Raw genomic sequence first — 17,167 nt, forward strand, 5'->3', positions numbered from 1 at the left:
CGTGCTTTCACTGATGGTCAACACAGTACTTTGCTGGCAAAAAAAGCCAGGAAAGAGTTAAACTGTAGCACAAAGAATGTTGTTGTCATTCTCTAGGAGGAAAAAAAAAGCCATAAATTTTACAGATCTGAGGTCTTTAAAGAGAATCTGTATTGTTAAAATCGCACAAAAGTAAACATACCAGTGCGTTAGGGGACATCTCCTATTACCCTCTGTCACAATTTCGCCGCTCCTCGCCGCATTAAAAGTGGTTAAAAACAGTGTTAAAAAGTTTGTTTATAAACAAACAAAATGGCCACCAAAACAGGAAGTAGGTTGATGTACAGTATGTCCACACATAGAAAATACAATCATACACAAGCAGGCTGTATACACCCTTCCTTTTGAATCTCAAGAGATCATTTGTGTGTTTCTTTCCCCCTGTTCTCATGCACTGAAGTTTCAGGCTGCTCGTTTCTTCCTGCAAACAGCTTTGCCCTTGTCTGTAATTCCTCAGTATGTGAAAGCCCAGCCAGCTCAGAGGACGATTTATCCAGCTTGTAAAAGATAAGAGAGATGAGAGAAGCTGCTCTAATCCTAAATAACACACAGGCAGTGTGCAGAGAGGGGCCAGGAAGGGGGAGTTCATAGCAGAACCACAACACTGAAGAACTTGGCAGCCTTCCAGACACAGGCCGACAAGTCTGACAGGGGAAAGATACATTGATTTATTACAGAGACTGTGATAGTATAAAGTGCTGCAGTAAGCCAGAACACATTAGAATAGCTTTTTGAACTTGTAGGATGATAAAAACAGGATGCAATTTTTGTTACGGAGTCTCTTTAACAGCACTGACCTACTAGTAATAAACTAACATCAGTCAGGGAGGGGGAGAGCTGCTAATTCCAGCCCGTGAATGCGTGCTGCATGAAAAAAACTACTCGGAGTTCTGCTACTTGACCCAATATATTTTTCTTCTCAGGCCTGGTGCACACCAAAAACCGCTAGCAGATCCGCAAAATGCTAGTAGATTTTGAAACGCTTTTTCTTATTTTTCTGTAGCGTTTCAGCTAGCATTTTGCGGTTTTGTGTAGTGGTTTTGGTGTAGCAGATTTCATATATTGTTACGGTAAAGCTGTTACTGAACAGCTTCTGTAACAAAAACCGCCTGGCAAACCGCTCTGAACTGCCGTATTTCAGAGCGGTTTGCGTTTTTCCTATACTTAACATTGAGGCATAAACGCATCCGCAATCCAAAATCTGCAGCAGCCCGGGAGTATGCGGTTCTGCAAAACGCCTCCTGCTCTGGTGTGCACTAGCCCATTGAGATACATTACCCAAGCGGATCCTCACCCGCAAGCGGATCGCAAACCGCAGCAGAACCGCTCTGGTGTGCACTAGGCCTAACAGCAGATTGTTTGTCCCCTCTCATCATACAGGTGACAGCAGATGCTGACTGCCATAACACACACTTTGCACAAGTAAGAGAGATGCAGGGATCTCTGGAATTCAGGCAGACCAGAGCAAAGCAGGAGAGGTGATTTACTTTGACATGTGACCTCTTATCTCTCCAAGTCCTGCACCCTGCTAATTTTTATCGCCCTAGGCCATGGCCTCTATGACCTTCCCAGAAATCCGGGCCTGCGTGCAGGCTTAGCACTGGGAGTGGTTTATGTAGAAAGACTGAGGCAGGGAACACACTAAGCAGAAATGCTAGCTTTGCTGAAAACGCACATAATGCAAGTCAATGGACCGTATGTAAAAACGCACACACTTGCAATGTGTGTTTTGAAAAACGCTGGTTTTGTTGAATATTTTGCAAAAACGCATCAAAAACACACATCAAGTCAATGGTGACACAGAGGTATTGCGTTTTGCATGCGTTTAAAAAAAAAATAAAAAAAATTGATGATGTATTTCCACTTCTTATTGACTTCCTAGTGATTTGCATAAAACGCATATCATAAACACATATGCATTTTGTATATGCGAACCGCAAACGCATTAAAACAAAAGCAAAACGCAAGAAAAACGCATGTGCGAGGGAAAAAACGCAAACGCACTAAAAACGCACTAAAAACGCACATGACAGTGTAATGCAGGAATGCTGGGAAATATCATCTGTCATTTATTGCTCTTTCCACTTTGGGTGTCACATGGTCACTCCCAATTGCCCCGCCCATCAGCTAAGTTCAGAGAGGAGAGGAAGGAAGCTGCACTGCAGTGACAAGTAGGTTTGGGCCAGTGAAATGTATCCTGCATTGTACGTTGCTTCTATAGATGGTTTATATTCTCTTATCACTATTGGAATATGCTCCGTCCAGTTCTGGGTTTCATTAAATATTTCATGTTTCAGTGAAAAATGTTTCCCCGGCTGTGAAACAGGAAGAGAACCTGCCCCTGGTGTATAATATAGAGAACAATATTTACTGAGTCATTTCTATACATTGCCAGGAATTTAGGGAACCTCACTACAGATCCCGCCTGCTTCTGCTCTATAGCCAGATAAGCCATATTTATTTATTGTATTTATAAAGCGCCAACATATTACGCAGCGCTGGACATTAGTTTAGGTTACAGACAATATTTAGGGGTGACATACAGCAATATGACAATACAGGAATACATGCAAACCAGATCATGCAGCACAGTATGAGTACAAGGTAATGCTTAGTCACTGGATGGAGCATGGAGATCACACAACACAGTACGAGTACAAGGTAATGCTTAGTCACTGGATGGGGCATGGAGATAACACAGCACAGTATGAGTACCAGGTAATGCTTAGTCACTGGATGGAGCATGGAGATCACACAGCACAGTATGAGTACAAGGTAATGCTTAGTCACTGGATGGAGCATGGAGATCACACAGCACAGTATGAGTACAAGCTAATGCTTAGTCACTGGATGGAGCATGGAGATCACACAGCACAGTATGAGTACAAGGTAATGCTTAGTCACTGGATGGGAGCATGGAGATCACGCAGGACAGTATGAGTACAAGGTAATGCTTAGTCACTGGAGGGGAGCATGGAGATCACACAGCACAGTATGAGTACAAGGTAATGCTTAGTCACTGGATGGAGCATGGAGATTACACAGCACAGTATGAGTACAAGGTAATGCTTAGTCACTGGAGGGGAGCATGGAGATCACACAGCACAGTATGAGTACAAGGTAATGCTTAGTCACTGGATGGAGCATGGAGATCACACAGCACAGTATGAGTACAAGGTAATGCTTAGTCACTGGATGGAGCATGGAGGTCACACAGCACAGTATGAGTACAAGGTAATGCTTAGTCACTGGAGGGGAGCATGGAGATCACACAGCACAGTATGAGTACAAGGTAATGCTTAGTCACTGGAGGGGAGCATGGAGATCACACAGCACAGTATGAGTAACAGGTAATGCTTAGTCACTGGATGGGAGCATGGAGATCACACAGCACAGTATGAGTACAAGGTAATGCTTAGTCACTGGATGGAGCATGGAGATCACACAGCACAGTATGAGTACCAGGTAATGCTTAGTCACTGGATGGAGCATGGAGATCACACAGCACAGTATGAGTACAAGGTAATGCTTAGTCACTGGAGGGGAGCATGGAGATCACACAGCACAGTATGAGTACAAGGTAATGCTTAGTCACTGGATGCAGCATGGAGATCACACAGCACAGTATGAGTACAAGGTAATGCTTAGTCACTGGAGGGGAGCATGGAGATCACACAGCACAGTATGAGTACAAGGTAATGCTTAGTCACTGGATGGGAGCATGGAGATCACACAGCACAGTATGAGTACAAGGTAATGCTTAGTCACTGGATGGGAGCATGGAGATCACACAGCACAGTATGAGTACAAGGTAATGCTTAGTCACTGGATGGAGCATGGAGATCACGCAGCACAGTATGAGTACAAGGTAATGCTTAGTCACTGGAGGGGAGCATGGAGATCACACAGCACAGTATGAGTACAAGGTAATGCTTAGTCACTGGAGGGGAGCATGGAGATCACACAGCACAGTATGAGTACAAGGTAATGCTTAGTCACTGGATGGAGCATGGAGATCACACAGCACAGTATGAGTACAAGGTAATGCTTAGTCACTGGAGGGGAGCATGGAGATCACACAGCACAGTATTAGTACAAGGTAATGCTTAGTCACTGGAGGGGGGCATGGAGATCACACAGCACAGTATGAGTACAAGGTAATGCTTAGTCACTGGATGGAGCATGGAGATCACACAGCACAGTATGAGTACAAGGTAATGCTTAGTCACTGGATGGGAGCATGGAGATCACACAGCACAGTATGAGTACAAGGTAATGCTTAGTCACTGGAGGGGAGCATGGAGATCACACAGCACAGTATTAGTACAAGGTAATGCTTAGTCACTGGATGGAGCATGGAGATCACACAGCACAGTATGAGTACAAGGTAATGCTTAGTCACTGGATGGGAGCATGGAGATCACACAGCACAGTATGAGTACAAGGTAATGCTTAGTCACTGGATGGAGCATGGAGATCACACAGCACAGTATGAGTACAAGGTAATGCTTAGTCACTGGATGGGAGCATGGAGATCACACAGCACAGTATGAGTACAAGGTAATGCTTAGTCACTGGATGGAGCATGGAGATCACACAGCACAGTATGAGTACAAGGTAATGCTTAGTCACTGGAGGGGAGCATGGAGATCACACAGCACAGTATGAGTACAAGGTAATGCTTAGTCACTGGATGGAGCATGGAGATCACACAGCACAGTATGAGTACAAGGTAATGCTTAGTCACTGGATGGAGCATGGAGATCACACAGCACAGTATGAGTACAAGGTAATGCTTAGTCACTGGAGGGGAGCATGGAGATCACACAGCACAGTATGAGTACAAGGTAATGCTGAGTCACTGGAGGGGAGCATGGAGATCACACAGCACAGTATTAGTACAAGTAGAGATGAGCCGAAATTTTCGAAATTTCGAACTGCTTTTATTACGAATGCGAAATTTAACATTACGACCCAAATTCGTAATTTCGTAATTAATTTTCAAATCGTAATTTACAATTTCGTAATCGAAATTTCACTCCCGTAATGACGAATTTCGTGTCTCCAACCGAAATTTTACTTTTTCAGGTTTGTAAGGGTTTCTATCCCTCTAGATGCCTAAAATGAATAGCACAGCCGTCGTCCTCCTCTCTCTCTCTCTCTCTCTCTCTCTCTCTCTCTCTCTCTCTCTCTCTCTCTCTCTCTCTCTCTCTCTCTCTCTCCAGAGATTTGTAGTATTTCAAAACCATACTCACATTCATGACATGTCCAGGGATCAAACCCAGGCCAACCACATGGAAGACAGCTATGCTCACCACCATACCACCAAACACACACTAAATAGACTGCTAACCTAAATCTTACTTGTAGACAGTCATATGAGACACATGCTGGGTGCAGGGCTTTGTGATTGGACCATGGACCATGCGATAGAGTGAGGTGCAAAAATGAAATCATGCCTAGCAGAGGATGGTTTCACAATGCTAAATGCTAGGCTGGCTGTGGTGCAATTGGTTAGTGCGTCTGGCTGGTAACAGCAAGGTTACAGGTTCGATTCCATCCAGGCATGTCTTTTCCTTTTGCGTTCAACAGTTGTCCAAACAGAGCCAACAGAGCCCCAGATAGCCATGTAGAGTTAGGTCACAGCTAGCCTGGCTGTGGTGCAATTGGTTAGTGTGTCTGGCTGGTAACAGCAAGGTTACAGGTTCGATTCCATCCAGGCATGTCTTTTCCTTTTGAGTTCAACAGTTGTCCAAACACCGAGCACAAAGTTTTGCATGCGTAAAGTTTTACGCACGCAAAATACCCCATGGGGTTCAATGGCGCAGCGCGCGCACGCAAAAGGAAAAGACATGCCTGGATGGAATCAAACCTGTAACCTTGCTGTTACCAGCCAGACACACTAACCAATTGCACCACAGCCAGGCTAGCTGTGACCTAACTCTACATGGCTATCTGGGGCTCTGTTTGGACAACTGTTGAACGCAAAAGGAAAAGACATGCCTGGATGGAATCGAACCTGTAACCTTGCTGTTACCAGCCAGACACACTAACCAATTGCACCACAGCCAGGCTAGCTGTGACCTAACTCTACATGGCTATCTGGGGCTCTGTTGGCTCTGTTTGGACAACTGTTGAACGCAAAAGGAAAAGACATGCCTGGATGGAATTGAACCTGTAACCTTGCTGTTACCAGCCAGACACACTAACCAATTGCACCACAGCCAGCCTAGCATTTAGCACTGTGAAACCATCCTCTGCTAGGCATGATTTCATTTTTGCACCTCACTCTATCGCATGGTCCAATCACAAAGCCCTGCACCCAGCATGTGTCTCATATGACTGTCTACAAGTAAGATTTAGGTTAGCAGTCTATTTAGTGTGTGTTTGGTGGTATGGTGGTGAGCATAGCTGTCTTCCATGTGGTTGGCCTGGGTTTGATCCCTGGACATGTCATGAATGTGAGTATGGTTTTGAAATACTACAAATCTCTGGAGAGAGAGAGAGAGAGAGAGAGAGAGAAGGTTGGTTGGTTGGTTATTCATTTTAGGCATCTAGAGGGATAGAAACCTTTGCAAACTTTAAAATACTAAATTTTGTAATCGTAATTACGAAAATTTGCGTAATTTGCGAAAATTACGAAATTTCGATTACTGCTAAAATCGTAATTGTAGTAATTTCGCGAAATTTCGGAAATTCGTAATTAGTTCATTACGCTCATCCCTAAGTACAAGGTAATGCTTAGTCACTGGAGGGGGGCATGGAGATCACACAGCACAGTATGAGTACAAGGTAATGCTTAGTCACTGGATGGAGCATGGAGATCACACAGCACAGTATGAGTACAAGGTAATGCTTAGTCACTGGATGGGAGCATGGAGATCACACAGCACAGTATGAGTACAAGGTAATGCTTAGTCACTGGAGGGGAGCATGGAGATCACACAGCACAGTATTAGTACAAGGTAATGCTTAGTCACTGGATGGAGCATGGAGATCACACAGCACAGTATGAGTACAAGGTAATGCTTAGTCACTGGATGGGAGCATGGAGATCACACAGCACAGTATGAGTACAAGGTAATGCTTAGTCACTGGATGGAGCATGGAGATCACACAGCACAGTATGAGTACAAGGTAATGCTTAGTCACTGGATGGGAGCATGGAGATCACACAGCACAGTATGAGTACAAGGTAATGCTTAGTCACTGGATGGAGCATGGAGATCACACAGCACAGTATGAGTACAAGGTAATGCTTAGTCACTGGATGGGAGCATGGAGATTACACAGCACAGTATGAGTACCAGGTAATGCTTAGTCACTGGATGGAGCATGGAGATCACACAGCACAGTATGAGTACCAGGTAATGCTTAGTCACTGGATGGAGCATGGAGATCACACAGCACAGTATGAGTACAAGGTAATGCTTAGTCACTGGATGGGAGCATGGAGATCACACAGCACAGTATGAGTACAAGGTAATGCTTAGTCACTGGATGGAAGCATGGAGATCGCACAGCACAGTATGAGTACAAGGTAATGCTTAGTCAGTCACTGGATGAAGCATGGAGATCACACAGCACAGTATGAGTACAAGGTAATGCTTAGTCACTGGATGGAGCATGGAGATCACACAGCACAGTATGAGTACAAGGTAATGCTTAGTCACTGGATGGAGCATGGAGATTACACAGCACAGTATGAGTACAAGGTAATGCTTAGTCACTGGAGGGGGGCATGGAGATCACACAGCACAGTATGAGTACAAGGTAATGCTTAGTCACTGGATGGGAGCATGGAGATCACACAGCACAGTATGAGTACAAGGTAATGCTTAGTCACTGGATGGGAGCATGGAGATCACACAGCACAGTATGAGTACAAGGTAATGCTTAGTCACTGGATGGAGCATGGAGATCACATAGGACAGTATGAGTACAAGGTAATGCTTAGTCACTGGATGGAGCATGGAGATCACACAGGACAGTATGAGTACAAGGTAATGCTTAGTCACTGGATGGAGCATGGAGATCACACAGGACAGTATGAGTACAAGGTAATGCTTAGTCACTGGATGGGAGCATGGAGATCACACAGCACAGTATGAGTACAAGGTAATGCTTAGTCAGTCACTGGATGGAGCATGGAGATTAGGCAAGTTAGGTTCACTCAAATGCATAGCATGGGTTTACAGTAATGGAGGTGCAAGATCAGGTAGGACACAAAAGGAGGAGGACTCTGCCCAAAGGCTTACAATCTAGAGGTAGAGGTGGGGACACGAAAGGTAGGGGACCAGTCTGTCCCCATCCCCTTCCTGCACTACCCCAGCTTAGTGTGTAAATGCAGAGTATAGTGCAGCAGAAGCTGTGCTCTCACCTCTCTGCTGGAGTCCAGTGCTGTGCCTGTGAGACCATCCTGTCTGTCCCAATCCCCTTCCCGCACTACCCCAGCTTACTGTGTAATGCAGAGTATAGTGCAGCAGAAGCTGTGCTCTCACCTCCCTGCTGGAGTCCAGTGCTGTGCCTGTGCGACCAGTCTGTCTGTCCCCATCCCCTCCTGCAATACTCCAGCTTAGTGTGTAAATGCAGAGTATAGTGCAGCAGAAGCTGTGCTCCCACCTCTCCGCTGGAGTCCAGTGCTGTGCCTGTTTTCTGCTCCTTCTAGTGCTGGCTCTCCTCATGTAGCGTGTAATTATGCTACATGTGGTAGGAGATGCTGGGCACTAGGGCGAGTGATGAGCGGACAGGCAGAAGCACAGCACTGGACTCCAGCAGAGAGGTGAGAGCACAGCTTCTGCTGCACTATACTCTGCATTACACACTAGGCTGGGGGAGTGCAGGAAGGGGATGGGGACAGACAGGATGGTCCCACATGCACAGCACTGGACTCCAGCAGGGAGGTGAGAGCACAGCTTCTGCTGCACTATACCCTGCATTACACACTAGGCTGGGGGAGTGCAGGAAGGGGATGGGGACAGACAGGATGGTCCCACATGCACAGCACTGGACTCCAGCAGAGAGGTGAGAGCACAGCTTCTGCTGCACTATACTCTGCATTTACACACTAAGCTGGGGGAGTGCAGGAAGGGGATGGGGACAGACAGGATGGTCGCACAGGCACAGCACTGGACTCCAGCAGAGAGGTGGGAGCACAGCTTCTGCTGCACTATGCTCTGCATTTACACACTATGCTGGAGTAGTGTAGAAAGGGGGTGTGCAATGAAATGCGACAGGATCGGCAAGTTGTTTGTATCTCAGGGACTCCCTGTATTATGCATCCACCTTATACACCACATGGTTTATATTTTCTAGTGTGTGGGTGGATGGGTTTGCCTGGAGTGACAAAAAGGCTCGAAGTGCTCAAGTATGACCATTATAATCTTCCCACCCATAACAAGTGTAGCCACAAAAAAAAACACTGAAGTATAGTCCCCTGTATCAGAGGAAGAGAAGGGTACTAGTTGCCCCCACAAACACACACCTCTGGACCTCCCACAGCTCTGCCCCTCCCCCCCTCTGGTTACACCCCTGCCGAAGTTTCCCCAGTCTTCCTATAACCAACAGTCTCGAGGGCATTCGCACCGGGCATGCATGTCTGCGCATTACCAGCAGAAAGAAGCTGCGCATTCTTCCACTGTGCACAAGTGCTTCATTCTACTGGACTTGCGTAGACCTTACTTGCACATGCTCACTCTGGATGCACTCATCACCGCTGGGAGCGCAGCCACAAGAATTTTTTTTTTTACTTGAGCTGCCTCGACTAGCTATAGCAAGACCGTGCGCTGGAACGCCGGGAGGCAGAAAGACGCGGGAAAGGATGTATTCAACTTTTTTTCACTCACTTCAGGTACCCTTTACAAGTGACACCCATGCTAACCTAGAAATAAAAAGCACATGTATACGTAGATAAATACTAGTTCAACTTACATAACAGATGTATTGTGCTATCCATGCAATGATTCCTGTAAATTGTATAAAGGAAAAGCAGAACATCCTATTCTAGGCAGTGGCCATCTTGCCAAGCTAATGCTGACATCATATCCTCCCTGACTCTTGTTTCCCCTCCCCCTCCCTTCTCTTGCTCATTGTGTATTCATTAGCTGCCCTCCTCCCAGAGTCTTCAGACACTCCCACTGAGGTGTATACTAACAACTGCACTGTCTTATCCTCCAATCACTGAGTCACCTCAGCCTTGATTGTAAACACAAGTAATCAGAGGGTGTTTCTGATAAGCAGCTAGACAGGGAAATAAATGGAAGAGGAGGAATATATTATAGATAAAAAGAATCCCCAGCATTCAACTGTATGGCACTGACTACTAAAGGGCCAGTGCTCCTAAAGTATGTGATAACTCCAAACCATAATAGCAGAAAAAGTTTTGCAAGTTTTGAATGCAGGATTAGCATCTTTATCACTTAATACACTCAGACCAGTTGCTGTTGAAATTTGATTTTTATGGTGACAATCCTGCTTTAAGAAGGTTATATTATACTTTGCAGAATTTTTAGTAGAGGACTCATCAGTTCCTCTCGGCCTATTTCATCAAATGCTGCTAAATTGCTGAGTTCTTGTAAAAACTTGCCAGACAATTCGGTGCAGAGAAACTCGAGGGCTCAGAAATAGTCTTACGATTCCTGTCTGTAAACTATGTGTTATTGAGAAACCACAATCTGAGTCATACGTACTGATAGCGTACAGGACCAGGGCGCCACACACCGCCATCAGCTGCGGACACGCCCCCAGCATGCCCCTCACCCCCGCGTGGGAGATCTCCGAAATATACACCTGAAAAATAAACACACACCAATCATTACAAGACAGATTTCTTTATTATTATTTCAAACATCAGTTCCTCCCTTCTGCCCCGACTATAATATGTTGTTCCTGAACTTCAACTTCCTCTGTATGCCTACAGGAAGAGGAAGTCACATGATGAAGCCAGGAAGCGTTAAAGGATTAAAATAAACCGAGACCTTCAATGTGCGCTCCTCAAATAGTCGCCTTTCTAGGTTATTAGATTGTTTCATTTGTTTCAACTTGGTTCACTCATGTATTTCAAATGTGTGTATCACTTTAAATATCACATATAGGGTAGTAACAGGGCGCTCTACAGTAGCTACATAAAAGTAATAATACAACAATGTCCCTTTGCATAAACACAGTTCCCAAAGTCCACATAAAAGTTCCTTCCCAGATCCTTGGAGGTAACTGAAATCTTCACAATCTGCCTGTCATATACAGTTACAGTATACTCTCACTAGATATTTAAAGAGAAACTCCGACCAAGAATTGAACTTTATCCCAATCAGTAGCTGATACCCCCTTTTACATGAGAAATCCATTCCTTTTCACAAACGGACCATCAGGGGGCGCTGTATGACTGATATTGTAGTGAAACACCTCCCACAGGAAGATAATAGGATAACAGAGGCGCCAATAGGATAAAAAACACTAAAAGAACTTAAAGGGAACCAGAGACGAAGCCCCCTCATGTATTTTACCATGTATATCAGTAAGAACATTAGAGAAAACACTTACCATGCTCTCTGTTTCATCCTCACTGCTAAAAGTGTCTGTTATCACTAGTCACAAGAATCCCAGACTGAGCAATTAAATCTGGCTTTGCTGGGAATGATTATTGCTGAGTCATTATAGCAAAGCCACAAGGGGGCAGGCTTGGGCTTGAAATAACACCACAGAAGACAGACTTAGCTATAATCTTTCTGTAGCAAAGCTAGACTGAGCAGCCTGACTTCTCAGTCGGGATTCTTATCAGAGGTGATAACAGTCAGATTACACAGAGAACAATGAAACAAAGGGCAGATTAGGTGTTTACTGTCATGTTCCCACTGATTTATAAGGTAAAATACAAGAGGGTGCTTCATCTCTGGTTCTCTTTAAAAACCCATCTTGGTAATAGAGGAGGCAGTGGTGGACTTACCCCCTCCAAGCAGAACACACGACTGTGGATTTTCAGTCAAAACAATTTTATTGGATACTCCAAATAAAGTGCAACGCGTTTCACGGGATACAAACCCGCTTCATCAGGCAATAACAGACAGGAGTAAACAGCATCTGCCAGTATCATCAACACTGAGCGCCTCTGTGCTTGACAATCTCCCCACCTGCTTTGACAGTGGTTGCCTACTTGGTAACCCTGGTTTGTGAGTATTAAATTAATATTATTACTCTATCAATTATACCTTACCAGTACATACTACACTATATTGGGCTCTTGGTGTTCTCTCTTTTTCTCACCTCCCACAGGAAACTCTGAGGACCGTGGTACTCCTGGCAGTTTCCTGTCTGGGAACCTTGTTGCATTGTGGGAAATAGTCGTTTACAGCTGTTTACAACTGCAGCTACATCACCTGCCAGCAGTAAAAATGTCACCATGTAATAAATGTCAGAATGTAAATCAGGGAGAGGAAAGATATTACAATGGGCAAACACTGACTAAATCATTTATACTTAATTATTGTAAAAATGAAGCACTTTTTTTATTACATTATTTTCACTGGAGTTCTTCTTTAAGCTGCCCTTTTCAGGATCAGCAAGCGTCGCTTCTGGCCCAGCCAGTATTCAGCGTCTTTGAGTGCTCTCTCTCTTCCCCAATGCTCCACACATGGAAAACAGAAAAGCACTGCAATAGTGTAACACTGTATAGCAGATGAAATATCAATCTACCAGTGCTCCAGATGGTTACAGTGGCACCCAGTGCTCCCAATGGTTACAGTGGCATCCAATGCTCCCAATGGTTACAGTGGCACCCAATGCTCCCAATGGTTACAGTGGCACCCAGTGCTCCCAATGGTTACAGTGGCACCCAGTGCTCCCAATGGTTACAGTGGCACCCAGTGCTCCCAATGGTTACAGTGGCACCCAGTGCTCCCAATGGTTACAGTGGCACCCAGTGCTCCCAATGGTTACAGTGGCACCCAGTGCTCCCAATGGTTACAGTGGCACCCAGTGCTCCCAATGGTTACAGTGGCACCCAGTGCTCCCAATGGTTACAGTGGCATCCAATGCTCCCAATGGTTACAGTGGCACCCAATGCTCCCAATGGTTACAGTGGCACCCAGTGCTCCCAATGGTTACAGTGGCACCCAGTGCTCCCAATGGTTACAGTGGCACCCAGTGCTCCCAATGGTTACAGTGGCACCCAGTGCTCCCAATGGTTACAGTGGCACCCAGTGCTCCCAATGGTTACAGTGGCACCCAGTGCTCCCAATGGTTACAGTGGCACCCAGTGCTCCCAATGGTTACAGTGGCACCCAGTGCTCCCAATGGTTACAGTGGCACCCAGTGCTCCCAATGGTTACAGTGGCACCCAGTGCTCCCAATGGTTACAGTGGCACCCAGTGCTCCAGATGGTTACAGTGGCACCCAATGCTCCCAATGGTTACAGTGGCACCCAGTGCTCCCAATGGTTACAGTGGCACCCAGTGCTCCCAATGGTTACAGTGGCACCCAGTGCTCCCAATGGTTACAGTGGCACCCAATGCTCCCAATGGTTACAGTGGCACCCAGTGCTCCCAATGGTTACAGTGGCACCCAGTGCTCCCAATGGTTACAGTGGCACCCAGTGCTCCCAATGGTTACAGTGGCACCCAGTGCTCCCAATGGTTACAGTGGCACCCAGTGCTCCCAATGGTTACAGTGGCACCCAGTGCTCCCAATGGTTACAGTGGCACCCAGTGCTCCCAATGGTTACAGTGGCACCCAGTGCTCCCAATGGTTACAGTGGCACCCAGTGCTCCCAATGGTTGCAGTGGCACCCAATGCTCCCAATGGTTACAGTGGCACCCAGTGCTCCCAATGGTTACAGTGGCACCCAATGCTCCCAATGGTTACAGTGGCACCCAGTGCTCCCAATGGTTACAGTGGCACCCAGTGCTCCCAATGGTTACAGTGGCACCCAGTGCTCCCAATGGTTACAGTGGCACCCAGTGCTCCCAATGGTTACAGTGGCACCCAGTGCTCCCAATGGTTACAGTGGCACCCAATGCTCCCAATGGTTACAGTGGCACCCAGTGCTCCCAATGGTTACAGTGGCACCCAGTGCTCCCAATGGTTACAGTGGCACCCAGTGCTCCCAATGGTTACAGTGGCACCCAGTGCTCCCAATGGTTACAGTGGCACCCAGTGCTCCCAATGGTTACAGTGGCACCCAGTGCTCCCAATGGTTACAGTGGCACCCAGTGCTCCCAATGGTTACAGTGGCACCCAGTGCTCCCAATGGTTACAGTGGCACCCAGTGCTCCCAATGGTTACAGTGGCACCCAGTGCTCCCAATGGTTACAGTGGCACCCAGTGCTCCCAATGGTTACAGTGGCACCCAGTGCTCCCAATGGTTACAGTGGCATCCAATGCTCCCAATGGTTACAGTGGCACCCAATGCTCCCAATGGTTACAGTGGCACCCAGTGCTCCCAATGGTTACAGTGGCACCCAGTGCTCCCAATGGTTACAGTGGCACCCAGTGCTCCCAATGGTTACAGTGGCACCCAGTGCTCCCAATGGTTACAGTGGCACCCAGTGCTCCCAATGGTTACAGTGGCACCCAGTGCTCCCAATGGTTACAGTGGCACCCAGTGCTCCCAATGGTTACAGTGGCACCCAGTGCTCCCAATGGTTACAGTGGCACCCAGTGCTCCCAATGGTTACAGTGGCACCCAGTGCTCCCAATGGTTACAGTGGCACCCAGTGCTCCCAATGGTTACAGTGGCACCCAGTGCTCCAGATGGTTACAGTGGCACCCAATGCTCCCAATGGTTACAGTGGCACCCAGTGCTCCCAATGGTTACAGTGGCACCCAGTGCTCCCAATGGTTACAGTGGCACCCAGTGCTCCCAATGGTTACAGTGGCACCCAATGCTCCCAATGGTTACAGTGGCACCCAGTGCTCCCAATGGTTACAGTGGCACCCAGTGCTCCCAATGGTTACAGTGGCACCCAGTGCTCCCAATGGTTACAGTGGCACCCAGTGCTCCCAATGGTTACAGTGGCACCCAGTGCTCCCAATGGTTACAGTGGCACCCAGTGCTCCCAATGGTTACAGTGGCACCCAGTGCTCCCAATGGTTACAGTGGCACCCAGTGCTCCCAATGGTTACAGTGGCACCCAGTGCTCCCAATGGTTGCAGTGGCACCCAATGCTCCCAATGGTTACAGTGGCACCCAGTGCTCCCAATGGTTACAGTGGCACCCAATGCTCCCAATGGTTACAGTGGCACCCAGTGCTCCCAATGGTTACAGTGGCACCCAGTGCTCCCAATGGTTACAGTGGCACCCAGTGCTCCCAATGGTTACAGTGGCACCCAGTGCTCCCAATGGTTACAGTGGCACCCAGTGCTCCCAATGGTTACAGTGGCACCCAGTGCTCCCAATGGTTACAGTGGCACCCAATGCTCCCAATGGTTACAGTGGCACCCAGTGCTCCCAATGGTTACAGTGGCACCCAGTGCTCCCAATGGTTACAGTGGCACCCAGTGCTCCCAATGGTTACAGTGGCACCCAGTGCTCCCAATGGTTACAGTGGCACCCAGTGCTCCCAATGGTTACAGTGGCACCCAGTGCTCCCAATGGTTACAGTGGCACCCAGTGCTCCCAATGGTTACAGTGGCACCCAGTGCTCCCAATGGTTACAGTGGCACCCAGTGCTCCCAATGGTTACAGTGGCACCCAGTGCTTTTTCACCGTATGATCAATAAAGCCTCTCACCAAACAGCATGGCTGACCCAGCGCAGACCAGCAAATAACGCTCTGCAAGTACCATCATCAGCTTCCCTCCTCCAGCCAAAGTGTTCCTGAGACTCAAACAGGGCCAACATAGTGTAAAACCGTTTTGGGAACTGTTTTTATGTAAAGGGACATTGTTGTATTATTACTTTTATGTAGCTGCTGTAGAGCGCCCTGTTACTACCCTATATGTTAGGGCCCATTTCCACTAGAGCGAATCTGCTTGCGTTTCCTGCATGCAGATTCGCATAGACAATACAAGTGGATGGGACGGTTTCCACTTGTCAGGATTTCTGAGCGTTTTTCTGTGCAGAAAAAAATCTGCTCGGTAGACCCCGCAGAATTCGCATACCGCTATGCAATCCGCATACAATGTATTTAATAGGAAATTCGCATGCGTTTTCGTATGCAAATTTTGCTGCGAATTCGCAGGCGGTTTCGCATAAAATCAATGTAAAAGTACACAGGCACTGACATGGTTAAATTCGCATACTTACTAACATATGCGAAAACGCCCGTGAATTTGCGGTAAAATTTGCATACGCGTGCGAATTTGTTTTGCGTTTTCCGCGACTAATTCGCACCGCACAAGTGGAAATGGGCCCTAAGAGTTAAAGGATACCTGAGGGAAGAGATATGTGGAGGCTGCCATATTTATTTACTTATAAACAATACCGGCTACCCGGCTATGATGCTGATCCTCTGTCTCTAATACTTTTAGCCACAGCCCCTGAACAAGCATGCAGCAGATCAGGTGACTGAAGTGTGACTGGATTAGCTGCATGCTTGTTTCACGTGTGATTCACACACTACTGCAGCCAAAGACATCAACAGGAAGCCAGGCAACTGGTATTGTTTAACAGGAAATAAATATAGCAGCCTCCATCTCCCTCACACTGCAGTTGACCTTTAAAGAGGAAGTGTTGCGAAAATCTTAAAATTTAAAACACATACAAATAAGAAGTACATTTCTTTCAGAGTAAAATGAGCCATAAATCACTTTTCTGTCAGTAGTAGAAATCTGACATTACCGACACGTTATGGATCCATCTCTTCATGGGGGATTCTCAGCATGGCCTTTATTCTTTACAAAGACACTCCCTGAATAAGATTTATACAGTGATGCTGGCCGGCCTCCCCGCGCGCTGCACACTATTTTGGCAGGTGGACGGAGCTGCCATTCACTAAGTGCTTTTTAAAATTAAGAAAACCTGCAAACCCCCCATGAGAAGATGGGTTAGTCCAAAACCTGTTGCTGCTGTTAGATTTCTTTTCCAATATATTTTATTGAACAAGACTTGCAAACAGTTTACGACAGTGTACATGTTAAAGCAGGAAAATTATTTATATATAACACAGTTAGTTAGCCATTCAAATGGGATCGTT

General features: G+C 46.7%; 1 protein-coding gene across 2 annotated transcripts in view; it reads right to left on the reverse strand.

Annotated features, from left to right (window-relative positions):
• The window catches only part of SLC2A6 (solute carrier family 2 member 6), a 290,346-nt gene that overhangs the window by 19,833 nt on the left and 253,346 nt on the right, over window positions 1-17,167 (reverse strand). For both annotated transcript variants that reach the window (XM_068249220.1, XM_068249217.1), the window contains one exon: window positions 10,728-10,827. In XM_068249220.1, the coding sequence (XP_068105321.1) occupies window positions 10,728-10,827 (100 nt within the window). The remainder of the gene's footprint in view (window positions 1-10,727; window positions 10,828-17,167) is intronic.

This window comes from Hyperolius riggenbachi, chromosome 8 (genome assembly GCF_040937935.1).
Source record: "Hyperolius riggenbachi isolate aHypRig1 chromosome 8, aHypRig1.pri, whole genome shotgun sequence".
Lineage (NCBI taxonomy): Eukaryota > Metazoa > Chordata > Amphibia > Anura > Hyperoliidae > Hyperolius > Hyperolius riggenbachi.